At 33.7% G+C, this 13769-nt stretch overlaps 2 protein-coding genes across 2 annotated transcripts; both read right to left on the bottom strand.

Moving 5' to 3' along the window:
* Nucleotides 1–711: 711 nt before the first annotated feature.
* On the bottom strand, nucleotides 712–5439 carry LOC123195969 (DNA polymerase epsilon subunit B). The gene is made up of 13 exons (XM_044609847.1): nucleotides 5187–5439; nucleotides 4519–4696; nucleotides 3809–3962; nucleotides 3583–3714; nucleotides 3367–3444; nucleotides 2874–2978; nucleotides 2690–2770; nucleotides 2472–2602; nucleotides 2288–2382; nucleotides 2108–2207; nucleotides 1721–1835; nucleotides 1495–1605; nucleotides 712–1077 (listed from the first exon to the last, which is right to left on the bottom strand). Exons 1-13 carry the CDS (start codon nucleotides 5350–5352, stop codon nucleotides 937–939), a joined length of 1587 nt encoding a protein of 528 aa, XP_044465782.1. The 5' UTR covers nucleotides 5353–5439; the 3' UTR covers nucleotides 712–936.
* Nucleotides 5440–7488: 2049 nt separating this feature from the next.
* LOC123196666 (glutamate decarboxylase-like) lies at nucleotides 7489–11672 on the bottom strand. The gene is made up of 6 exons (XM_044610732.1): nucleotides 11515–11672; nucleotides 9635–9839; nucleotides 9090–9290; nucleotides 8351–8819; nucleotides 8214–8266; nucleotides 7489–8116 (listed from the first exon to the last, which is right to left on the bottom strand). Exons 1-6 carry the CDS (start codon nucleotides 11598–11600, stop codon nucleotides 7634–7636), a joined length of 1497 nt encoding a protein of 498 aa, XP_044466667.1. The 5' UTR covers nucleotides 11601–11672; the 3' UTR covers nucleotides 7489–7633.
* Nucleotides 11673–13769: the final 2097 nt, after the last annotated feature.

Genomic DNA, 13769 nt, shown 5'->3' with positions numbered 1-13769 from the left:
ATGAGGCCAGTTTTCCATTCATGTTAAACATGATAATACTTCAAAGAAAGTTGATTTTGGTAATTTATAATTCAAGTAATTTGAATTGTTTAGCTTAAATTTCATTAAAATCTTTTATGGGAATGTATTTTTTTTTATATATTGCTAACTAATTTTACCACTAAATCATAAACAAATTGTAATCAAAATCATACAAGTTGATGAGAGAAAAATCATGACGGAGTTCTTTGTTTCAATCATGTAGGGTTGCACCAAAATGAAGAAGCAAGATGACTTCAAAAGGTGACTTTAGGTTAATGGAATATGTCATTAGGAGCTTATTCATCTGTATGGACACATTAAGGTGATAAGCTTCTATCAGTAAAATATAATTTAAACATTTTGGCCCATTAAAAGACAACTTGTAAACTGTTAAAAAAGAAATGCAAATTTAACAGTCACCATTGTGTTATGCTTTCATTAGCATTAGAGCCCCTAGACTTATTTACACGTGCAAGTTCATTACGAAGTGTTTGATATATTAAGGCTTGGCATGAAATGCTACATCAAAAATTTTGATAAGGTTTACAATTATTTTTGGTCTTCATTTCTTGGTTGTCTTTGGAGAACATACCACATATGATCTTCAGCTCTTCACAAAGGAGCACATAACTACATAAAGTACGAGAAAATAGATGTTGGGAATAAAAATCTATTTATTTCTCAATGATATTCAGCTATCAAAGATATGTAATATGCTTCCACCAAGATTATTAACAAATGATACTTTACAATAGTTATTTTGGGTAACATACAGGGACTTAGCTCAAAGCTATGACATTAGCAAAACTTAAATAATGAAAATGTACCTGAACTATGGTGAATAAATATGGTTTTCAACTTGACTGGTTTCGCCTACTCAACCTAAAAAAATAAGAATTGGGATTCCTTTAATACTCACAAGGCTGAAAACTCGACTTCCTGAGTGCAAGGACGATATGCTACAAAAGTACTATCACTTGAGAAGGAACCAGGATTGAAACAAGTGATTCCAGTGTATTTGAATGCCTTCTGCTCACTCTTATCACCTAAAACTATCTGTGAGAACGGATTGAAAAATGTTAGTTTATATTTTTATGCTTCTGATGTCATCAATTTTTATGACTTACAAAACATAATTAAATTCAAAAACTAACAGCTCAGCTGTTCTCCCTACACAAAACACGTGCAGTGAATCAAAGTTGCATTTGTTGACCCAGACACCCAGGAAAAAGTTCCCAAATAACCTTAAGATGATAAATCCAAAACTTTTCCAAATTGATTTATAAAGACTTGACATTTTCAAGAGATTCAAGAATTCAAAATTATCTGCTTGAAATAAATTTTTTTCAAATAGAGAGCTTTAGAATTTACTTTATGACCATTTTATGTATTTCAAGGATAGATTAATATAATAATGTTGCAATATACAAAATTACATCTTAGGAAACCATAGCCATGAGATGTGAGCAATACCGTATGTGGAGTTGGATACAGATGAAGAGAGTGATCATAATTCCAGATAATTGGTTGTACCATAAGAGGAAGTGGACACAAATGACTTTGATGGGTTATGGTAGCAACAAGCTGCAGCATAAAGTCAAAAAATATTAGCCGGATGATACATTATCTATAATCAATAAGTGAAACCTCAAAATTTGAACTGAGAGTGTTGTGGGGTGGGGTTGGAGAAGAAACACACATGCTCAAAAGGATCCTCAGTTTCTTCTGTAGATGGAGGAATCAAGCATGAACGACGCATTCTGTACAGCAGATCTTGGCGAAAAAACACAATTTCTTGAGTGTAGAACTTTATTCTGTATTCAAAAGTGAAAACAAATTATATATTATAACAATTAGATACACATCAGTTGCTACAGCCATTCACAAGACATCATATTTATAATAACAATAGTAGCCTCACAAAACGAGCATCATCACACTTCCAACATCAATCAGTCCATCTAATTCAAGAACAATTATTCAAATACCATATGCAGATGTAAGAAAGAAAGAAATCCGTGAGGATGCCAACTGAAGGAAACTAGACTTATTTTCATCAATGGTTTAAAAAGTCAGAGATCTGAACCTGCAAGGATTACTGGAAAATATTGCATTTGGGATGCACTTCTGAAGCTCTTCAGTTAGATATTTTGGTAAAGCACACCGTGGAAGAACAGTTGACGGACCTGTAAAAACAAGAATTATCTGGAAGAATAATCTTATGCATCAAAAAATTGAAGAAAACAAGATAGGCATTATAATATACCAGCATCATCAGGACCCGGAATAAATAGGAACCGACTGTGCTCTTTTAGACGTGGATGACCTGCAACCATTTGCCCTAATTTGCCAAACTGCTGTCTACAATTCCATATTGCATGTTATTGCTTTAAATGGCAAAACAAAAGCTGCAGTGCAAAATATAACATAGGAAAACATAATTCTCTCACCTGAGACTTGAAAAGGAATGAAAGGATAGGTTACATGGCTTAGAGCAAAAGTTCCCCATAAATACAAAAAAAGAAGGAACCACCTCCTGACTCTCAAAACCATTGAGGACAAGCTCCAGCTTTCCCATAACCTTCTCTAAGAACAAGATAGTGATATGATTAAGCAAATGTACTAAAGAAAACAGAGGGAAGAAAAATTATTATAGGTTGTGATTCACCTCTTGATTATCCAACCAAATGTCAGAGAGTATGACAAACATGTCATTCATTGCTCTCTTTTCCAGATCTGCAAGTCTGAGCTATAGACAATATATAGGAAGCCATGATTAACTAATACATTCTACATCTACAAACACTTAAAATATTTCCTAATACTGAAAATGGGCAAAAAGAAAAGGATACAGTCTCCTCTTTAGTTAGTGTACCACCACCAAAGAAGTCATGTCCCACAAGTAGCTTGAGTGATTTATCTCTGTCCTCTAATGGAGGAAATCCACATGTAATTACCTTAAAAAAAGCACTATTAGAATGTCTACTGCATCAACAATATCAAAACTTATGTAACTTTACAGTATAGACAACAGAGATTACTGTGATTTGCACATGATGTATAGTCACTGTTTTGCCAAAAATTACTATGACAAACTCAGAATTAGGTCCAGAGCTATTCATCTTTCCAAAATTTTTAATAACCAAAATTTAAAACAATATGCTACATGAAACAAAAAAGGACCCTAAAAGATTCATTTCTTATAAAAAATTCTAGGTGTTCAAGTACATCACTGAAAATTAACATTGTAAAAAACCAAAAACATGTGCAAAATTTAGGAAATATGTTGCCGATATCAAAGTCAAATGCCTACATAGCAGCTCTAAAAGGAAATACTTCTCTAACCTGGAAAATTCCCTCTATGAGCATCTCGCCTTCCGCTAAGACAATGGTGTTTTCTGAAAAAAAACCTGTGGTGATTTTGTGTTACTTGTCAAGAAAAATGATAATTTTCTAAGTTTTGATTGCATCACTGAATTTTGCACATTCATATAAAGCAAAACCATGAAATTCTAATTCTAGGAAAAGATAAAATAGGAAATAGAAGTAGGTAAAGGATATTGCTTTAGACAAATTAATTTCTACTGAAGCAGTGAGATCTTCCAAGTAGAAGTGCCCATCCTCCAACTGGGATATCACACCCATGACCCATCTTCTGCCTCTTTGCCCAACTAGAGACTGAATAGTAGAAATCTGTGCAACACCAAAACAAAGCCACATCTTTCATGTTCAGAGATGTGAACCAAACAAGACATGAAAGGGAGAGAGAGAAAGAGAGAGGAATAACCTCACAGCTCCCGAATTCTGAGGTTTCAGCATCAAAAGAAGATTTGGAAAAATGTTGATCACGAGAGACCCTCTGGAACAGCAACAGAAGCCTATCCCTATATAATGCTGCTTTTGCAGAAGCCTCACCATGAATGGGAAGGCTGCCTGTGTGCCTATAATAATTTTTAAAAAAATCTCATTCATTTAAAAGCCTCCAAAAAATTCTATTTGGCTACATCTATGTCTATGACTACAATGCCATCTCCTTCCCTAAAATTTTCAAATTCAACAGACATGAAATTCTGGAACCTCATATTTACGCCCAGTTGTTAAGAACTACAAAAATACAGTCAAAATTCGATTATTTCCACTGGTTGGAAGCCCAAAGCCAAAGTAACCACAAGATACAAATTAGAGGGAAAAAAAATATAAATCACAACACGGCAAACAACAAATATATGGAAACACTTTCAATGCCAATATAAGTTCTTTCAAATAGTTAAAACTGTTTTGTCTATACTTTATAGAATTTGGTAAAGTGCTTTTTGGAGAAACAATTAACTGAGTACAGTTTCAAAATGCATGCTTTCAATTAAAAAATAAAAACAACCAAAACACACACATTTGAAATGGCTCAGGACTACTTTTCCGGGAAAAGCTTTTACTAAAAACACCTACTAATGAAAACCATTTAAATCATATAAAACCTTATAGTATAAAGCAACATACTGATAAAACTGCTTCTTGATAGGATCATAATGAAACTTGGGAACCAAAAAAGCATCAATTACACGAAGACCAGAATGATTTGAAGCCACGCTAGGATCTTCCTCCGTGGCACCCTCAGCCTCCAACAATAGACTGATGACACGATGCACTGACTCCCCATCTATTATCGAAGATTTCACTGCCAATCAAGCATAAGAAAGCAACCAGATCACATGATAGAAGGTCAAACTATTCAATTTCCACTTTCCCCAGCTTCTCAGTCCAATCAGTAACAATTCAATGCAACAATCGCTATAAATAAGCTTTCATACTACTTTTTGTCCAATATGTACAAAAATAATGAAAATATAACACTCTAATCCATCAAAAATGATTGAATTTTAGATGGTGAAAAAAATGAAATTTGCTATTACATTTTAACTTGAAATTAAGACGATTCACAGACTCCCAGTCTATTATCGAAGATTTACTCACAAAACAATAAAACATATAATTACAAAATTTTCGACACTAATTTCTACTAAAATCCAAAGATAATCCAAATAAACCGAAAGTGAAAAACAAGTATAAATTAATTCCTAGGGAAGAAGGTTAGATAAACTATTCGAGTAGTTTCGTTTCAGGAAATGATATTGAAATGAAATGAAAAATGTCAAGTTGATTATTACATGATTCGTGTTCAAGCTGATCGAGGAGGAGATCGATGGCCTCGTCTTCGGCGTCAGGGAAACGGCCGACGAAGGAGAGAATCTCCTCAAGAGCTTCGATTTTCAGGCCGTAGCCTCTGATCTTCAGCTTCTTCTGGATCTTCTTTCGTGTATGAGCAGAACTCATATTGATTTAGATTTTCACTCTCTGAATCTTGTCAATTACTTTCTTCACTCTTCGTCTCTCTGATCGGTATTCACTTTTGAGCGGGAAATAAACAGCGGGAAAATTGTTTAATAATTCTTTTCACGAAACCCTAATCTCATGGTTTTTGGGCCCATGGCCTTGATAATGGGCTGATATCAGGCCAGTTACGATACTTGGATTATAGGCCTCTGAAATTAGCACAGTAAGATTAGGGGAATAGAAGTCTATGTGTCGATCGATCCGACTGGTCAAGTGGGCCAGTGATGTCCAATGCAACAATTGCAATTATCCATATTAAATATATTTATTGGACAATATTCAATGATAAATATTTCCAATTCAATAGTATTTGTGCCCAATCACAATTTTGAAACCTAAGTTTGTGTCTTAAGCAAATATTAATGTAAGGGGCAAAGATAATTTTTCACTTAAATTTTAACTCAATTTCAAAAATATATTCATAATGGATGAAAAACTTAAATATATATTCATTTTTAAATTACTATTAAATTTTTCGTTAAATATAAGAGTAAAACTATCATTTAATAATAATATTAGAAAATATATAATTTTATCTCATTTTTTCTCATTAAATTTTAAAAATTAACATTTAACTTTCATATTGGAAATTTAAAAAGTGACTTCCCTCCTCCCCAAGTCTCTAATTTTTTCTTTATTCTTTCTTCAGCCACTGGCGACCGAGTGGCTAGAGGTTAAACGACAAGCGTTGTCCAAATCTAAATGACACTCGTCATCCTTCACAAGACAACAAAGCATTGTTTATTCTTTATATGACATTTGTTGTCCAAATCTAAACGATAAAAAGTCATATAGTGAGGACTATAAAATGTTATCTAAAATGGATAACGCTCTATCATCCAAAGTATTAGACGATAAAGTATAGTTTAGATCTGAACGACGATCATAATATTAGACAATGATCGTCAACCAAAGGAAGACCTCAGAATGAAGACTTTTTAGCTGTTGGTCAGCTATCACTAGAGAAAGTGATTGGATTTCAAGGGAGAAAAGTAAATTTTTTAAAACTTAATTTATAAAGAAAAATGTTAGTTTTCCAAATTAAATAAAGAAAATTGGGTAAACTTTTAATTATTTCAATAATATTGATAAAATAATAAATTTATCTCTTAACCCTAATAGAAAATATGTAGGTGTGTCATAACAAAGTAAACTTTAGATAGATATTTAAATTTTGTATCTGTCATAAGTATATATTTATCATTTCAATAAATCTTAGGTGGGAAATTGTCCTTTTCCCTGATGTGGGCTAAGAAATAAAGCCTTGGTTTGAGTTGTTAGTGACTTTAAAAATCATCACAGTTGACGCATGATAGACCTAATTATGGCCGGGCCAATCTGATCAAACAATTGAATCATGGCCCAACACGGGTCAGCCCAACAAGGTTTTTCAACATTAACTACAAACTCAAATCCTAAGGAGCTTGCAACCGAAAGAATTTCAAGCTCAGTATCTGTTCTTGAATGAATTTACTTATGATTAATAGGTATTCGAACAATATTATATAACACGGGAGCTCTTCCATTGAATCATCTATTCTCCGTGATGTTGTGGTACAACTGTGTTTTAAAATACGGAGTAAATTAACTGGTTTAACTTATCTAATCAGAATCTGTTGATGACAATAATTCAAGGGATAATCTTTCATAGTTCAACCAAGAAACTTACACTGGTTTACAAACGAATTATCAATTCTAAAGCAAGAATGAATATTTGAAAAATGACACCATAAATGATGAGATGAGATTTATATCTAAACAAGATGAAAATGACATTTTTGTTGCTAGGACACGAAGAGAAAAACTAGAAAAACACCAATGTGTGGCTAAGGCTTTTTTCAACCCTGGTTTTTATACATTTAGGAGAAATTTTCACTTTGGTGGCTGTACAAAATAAAAATGAAAAATTACCCCTAAATACATAATAGTTTAAACCCTTGACAAAACCAAAGATACAATATCACCCTAAACATGTTTCCATGTCAGGTTGGTTGAACCGCCCGGTAACAGAGAGTGAAACCCTTTCACATGATCAGTGAGATAATAGGTGTTAGTAGAAACAAAAATTTCTCCATGTATAGGCAAGGAAACAACCTTTATTTACTTCAAAAGTGGACCGGATATGTCGTAAAGTACAGCAATGAACACTCTTATACAAGAAAATACAAACAGCAATGCATGGGGCACAGAAGCCTTAATAATAATACTACTACCAACAAGCTCAGCATGCTCCAGTTCTTCTGCCTTCCACAAACCTCTTCCACTGCCTAGTGACTTCCTCTTGAGTCTGTCTCATACTCTTTTTCAGAGGCTTCCCATCTTGAGTTTCATTGATTGTGGCAGTGACAGGTGCAGCTTCGGTCAATATACGACTTGGGAGTGCGTCAATTTCCTTCAGGACTTCCTCAATGTTGGAAACAAGCCTCTCTGCCAAGCTTCTGCTGAAATCCTCCCTAACCACCACCCGAAGAACCGCAATTTTCTCAGCGTTGGGAGGCATTGTATAGGCAGGAATTATCCATCCAAACCTTCTCAAGTTCTCGGATACCTCAAACACAGTGTGTTTGCTGCTGTCCTTCAATGAAAAGGCTACCAGAGGTACTCCAACATCCTTCGAGACAATCTCAAACCGCCCTGTTTTTTTGAGTCCTTCTCTCAGCACTCTTGCACTCTCCATGCAGTTTTCCATAATGTTCTTATAGCCCTTGTTTATGAAACATGAAAAGAACGAGCTTAAAGAGTTTGGAAAGAAAAGTAGTGCCATATTGTGAATGTATCCCTTTCAAATATGCAGAAATTACCTCAAAGCCAAGCCGAATAAACTGATAATATTGAGCAATTATTTGACTAGAGCCTGGCAAGTACCAATTTCTTAACATTAAAGTGTTAAATCTCAAACAACAAGTCATTTTGCACAGAAAGAGTAAATCCAAATTACCTTTGGAGAAGTTCAAGGTGAAAGTTGGTTGATCAGTACCAAGATAGTTGATATGAAAGACAAGTTCTTCTGGCAGGTCATCTTTGGTCCTCCACACAACCCAACCAACGCCAGCATAGACAAGGCCAAACTTGTGGCCGCTGACATTAATGCTCTTCACCAGCGGCAAACGGAAATCCCATTCAAGTTCTGGGTATAGGAAAGGAGCAATAAATCCTCCGCTGGCAGCATCTACGTGAATTGGAGTGTCCCAACCAGTCTCCTCATTCTTTTTGGTCAAAAGTTCATTAAGAAGCTTCACATCCTCAAACTCTCCAGTTAGGGTTGATCCCAGAATGGCTGCAACACAAATGGTGTTCTCATCTACCAACTCAACAGCCTTCACAGGGTCCATAACATAGAATCCCTCCCTCAGCTTCACCTCCTTCAGCTCAACCTCAAAGTATCTTGCAAACTTCTCCCAGCAAACCTGAGTAAATTTACCCAATAATAAGCATCACATCACTAACTGACCTAAACCCGACTTAATATCATTATAAATAAGCTTTGCTAATATGGAAGACAGAACAGTACTATTTTCATTCATGACACTAACCACAAATGCAGAAATTCTTTAGACAGATATCAGGAATATGACTTAGATGCCCCGTTTTTCTATCACATGATAATTAAACATAGATGAAAATGGATACACTTGGTGATTCAGAGCAAGAAGGATTATGGACAATGTGTAATATACCTGCACATTAGCTCCAGTGACTATGTTGGGCTTATCATAGGGTTTGCCTTGTGCTTTTCTCCTCTGCTGCCACTTCCGCTTGAAAGCTAAACCAGCCAGCATTATTGCCTCAGATGAACCCACGGTCCCAACACCAATTGCAGTGTCATCATCTCCAACTGGAGCATTAAACAGGTGGGCAATCATATTCACACACCGATTCTGCAAATAAGTATTGATTACTGATATTGCATAGGTCTGAAAATTTTCAAGACATTAAAGCCATTCAGATGCCCCATTTTCATGGTTATTTTTTAAAGAAAGCTCTCAACAACTTTCATGCTTCCTCTTTTCTTTCATTCATTTATCTCACATCTACAAGCAATTTGTAATTTCTCATACATCTCAACATCTACAATCCTTTTTCTCAACGAGCAATAAAATTTGAAAGACTGCCTAAAAGAGATACCAGGAGCAACTGTAGACAACTAATTAAAGATATGCATATCATTAAAAAAATTATATAGAGGTATCATAGTTGTTCACAGATAATAAAGAGGAGATACCTGAAGCTCTGTTGTAACAGGGTACTCATCCATGTCAACATAGTTCTTATTAATCGAAGCCATGATAAGGCGATCACACTCGGGCTCCATCCATGTAGTCACAAAGGATGCCAAGTTCAGCCTTGGATTTCCATCTAGCATCAGCTCATCATTTATTACCTGATATGCCGCTTCCTTGGGCATCGAATTCTCAGGCATCTTGAATCTATATCCAAATGATCACATTCACCCCATAAGAATCTAAAATCATGCAAACCTCACACCAGATATCTATGTTTTTCGATGTGGGATTCAAATCTCATACTCTAAACTTGTTATGGTAACATATTCATAAATTAAGAACAAGCAAAAACACTAGAGAAAAACAGCTTTTAAAGTGTGTCTTCTTTCCTTTTGTTTTTTATTTTCACCACTTTCATTTAAGCTGAAATCCACAGAAAAGATTTGAATGCCAGGAGGACCTCCCAAAAACAAAAACTTATCTCCATAAAATTAAATGAAAAATTCCACACTTTCATCTTATGAATTATACGCGCAATTGTCAGAACTCAAACCTGATAACCTTGCAAATGAACATGGTCATGTGTGGCCACTAGACCAAATTTGATATTAATTAGATGTAATTCTGATTCTATATTTAAAGAGTAAACAAATAAAATTGTTCATCTATTAGACCGATCCAAAAAGGTTTGACCGAAACTGGCCGCTTGACCAGGTTGAGGCTTGGTCCCACTTTAAAACGTTGTATACAACACAAACCATTCGAAAGCTCCCCATATTTTGATTTAAAGGGTTCTTAAAAAATGTAGAATAGGACTTCATGATTCTAGTTAAACAACTTGAAGAAAAACAAATTTAAGAACTGGGAAAATAATGGCAATTTGACTGCTGAAAATTGTTTTTGAACATTATAAAAACACTGGAAACAATTTTCTTTTTTTTTCGTTTTGTGCTAGATTTTTCTAAAAAAATTGTTTTATAACATTATAAAAAAGAGAAAATGCTTTTTCCATAAATCTTAAAATAGATGTCGCTCAATTTCAGAAACAAATTATTGCATTTATGAGAAATTAAAATTGTCATATTCCCTTGATAGCATTAAAAAACAACTCCTGTATATACACAAAAAAACATTTTCAGTATTTTCTAAATTCATAAAACAAAAAATCGCTATTCTTAGAACTTAAAACAGACTGACTAAAACTGTTATCTCACACTCTTTTTTTTTTTTTTTCTTGTTTCAGATTTTACCTTTAAAATGTTATATAGAAAACAGGGGAAAGATTTTTTTTTTTCCTATGACAAGCAACCACTCCTTTGAAATGGAGCTGGACCACCGAGCGGGTACTCTTTTTTTCCTTCTTGTTTCAGATTTTACTTTTAAATGTTTTATAGAGAACAGAAAAGATTTTTCTTTTTCCTTTTATGTAACGAGCAACCCCAGTAAGCAGAGCCCGACCACCCCTTTGGTATGAAACCCAATCACTAAGCCGGTTAGCCATAGAAACTTGTCCAGCGATCCACAGTTAAGATCTCTCACTTCAATATGGACATATCAGAGGTCGCCAATGTGTGTCTGTATATATATATATAACCTCTCAATTCAGAGTTTTTGTTCTCACAGAAACTTTACAAAAAAATAAATTTGAAACCTGTTTCCTATAAACAAAAAGATTACATTTTACCAATCATATTTTCCTCTAAAAAAAAGTTAAAAACAATTTCTGTACCTTCGGAAACATGTTTCCCTGTTTCCAGAACTTAAAAAAAAAAAAAAAAGCAATTTCTACATTTTCGGAAACAAATTTCATTTCAGCCATCCAAAAATTACCAAAAATAAGGAAATCCCACAAAAACCAGCAGCCGTGGCTGCATGTTACCTTGGAACAGGGGAGCGGACATATCTGGAAGCAAACGTGCAGTGCACATGCTCTGCAGAGTCGGTTCTCGTCGAAGAGATCACCATTTGTGTATCAGAAAATACTCAATTCAGAGAGCTAGAGAGCGAGACTTGAATTAGAAGGAAGAAGAAGGTAGTATGCTTTACTTATTTAGATAATAAAGAAGGGAGACAGACACGTTGCCTTCCATTAAAGGAATTACGTAGTGGGCCCTCGCCATCTGTGGGTTGCCTGCCACCATTTGGCCCCTGGCCTACCAACCAACTGTAACTGTGTGCCGCAACAACGATACCTGTACGTTTCGCATTAAACTACTTCCCAAACGAGTATCTTCCGTTGAGTTTACATTCAACTAATTGAATTCGAGTAACTTCATATTAAATCTACAGGGAAGTGTAAGGTTTGAGGCATATCCTGTCAATCTCAAATAAAATATTTTATATTTAAATTAATCTTAAATTAAATTTTATTCAAACCCGAGTGATGTTCAAATCTAATTACATTTATATTTAAAATTTGTAGTTGAAAAATCAAAATTGATAAATAGTTTAAACTCATGAGGTGTAGAAAAGTTTACATTCCTATCCTTAAATGATAAAAACCTGTAATGCAGGACAGGCTTTTTGACAAAAATTCCATAATTATCAACAAGAGTGGATAAAACTTAGAATAAATTTTATTTTCATTTTCAAAATCCCCAGACGTGTTTTAACGTGATATAATTATTTTGACTATAAAGATAAACTTACCAATAAGCAATAGATGATGTGTCACAGGCCGAAGGACTATTTCACTCTCAAGTTTAAGTGTTATCTAAAAGTTACACTAATAAGGTTTAAAAAACCTAAAATCTTATTCATCTGTTAAAAATCACAGTTATGATTAGGGGTAAAATAACTATTTAATAAAAAAATTTAAATATCTAAAGTTTTTTTACATTTCCCCCCTCAGCTTGAAAATCTCATAATTCAGCCTCCACCTGAAGTTTAAAAAATCAAAATTTCCCTCATAAGGTTTGCAAATCACAGTCGAAGTTGTCGAAGACGGTCGTCTCTGGTGGCGTTGGCTCTCCCTCTCAACTCAACTCTCCCTGCTGATCACTTCTCACTGGGGTAAGCTATTTCCTCAAACGAAGACGAAATCGTTTTCATCTCAAAAGAAAATGATTTTATCTTCGTCTAACGAAGATGACTGTTGGTGGTCTTAGACAACCACATCATCTTCATCTGAGACCTTCAACGGTCATCTTCATTCAAGACGAAGATGATTTCATCTTCGTCAGAGGAAATAGCCTCCATCAGTGACTAGGAAGTGATCGACATGAAGAGTTGAGTCTGAAGGGAGAGCTAACGCCACCAGAGACGATCGTCTCTGATGACTTCGACCATGATTTGCAAACCTTAAGAGAAAAATTTTGATTTTTTAAACTTCAGGTGATGGTTGAATTATAAGATTTTCAAGCTAAGGGGGCCAGAGTAATAAAACTTTAGTTTTTTTTTTGTTAAAAAATAGTTTTACCCTTAACCATCACTAAAATTTTTAACGAATGGGTGAAATTTTGAGTTTTTCAAACCCAAGGGTGTGTTTGTGCAATAGCACTTAAACTTGGATGGGAAATAGTTATTTGGCCTGTGTCAAATATAGAAAATCAACACATCAATTTGTCAAGAATAATTTATATAATTAGTTAATGGGTAACATTATATATAATAATATAACTCTATATATATATATATATATATATATATATATATATATATATATATATATATATATATATATATATATATATATATATATATATATATATATATATATATATATATATATATGTATGATTGAGTATTATTTTATTATTAATTTAAAATTATTTAATTATATAATAACATATAAATATGTACATATTTCTTTTGTGTAAAATTAATATATATAATTTTCTTATTATTTTATATACATAATATATTAGATTGGATTTGATTTAAAATGTGTTTAATCAAAACAAAATCAATTTAAATATAAAAAATTTTAATTAAAATTATATATTAAGGCTTAAATTTAACTGAAAAATAATTAATTTAAATATTTACATAAATTTTTTTTATAAAAACGAATTCATTAATTCGAATTTTAGTTCAGTTCCACCCCACCCTAACTAACATGGTAACACGAGTGAAAGAAGTGGCTCTTATTCAAACGGATTTGAGAAATTACCTTTAAATCATTAAAAATGGAGC

This window comes from Mangifera indica, chromosome 14 (assembly GCF_011075055.1).
Source record: "Mangifera indica cultivar Alphonso chromosome 14, CATAS_Mindica_2.1, whole genome shotgun sequence".
NCBI classification, from domain to species: Eukaryota; Viridiplantae; Streptophyta; class Magnoliopsida; order Sapindales; family Anacardiaceae; genus Mangifera; species Mangifera indica.
This window is presented reverse-complemented; position numbering and strand designations above follow the sequence as displayed.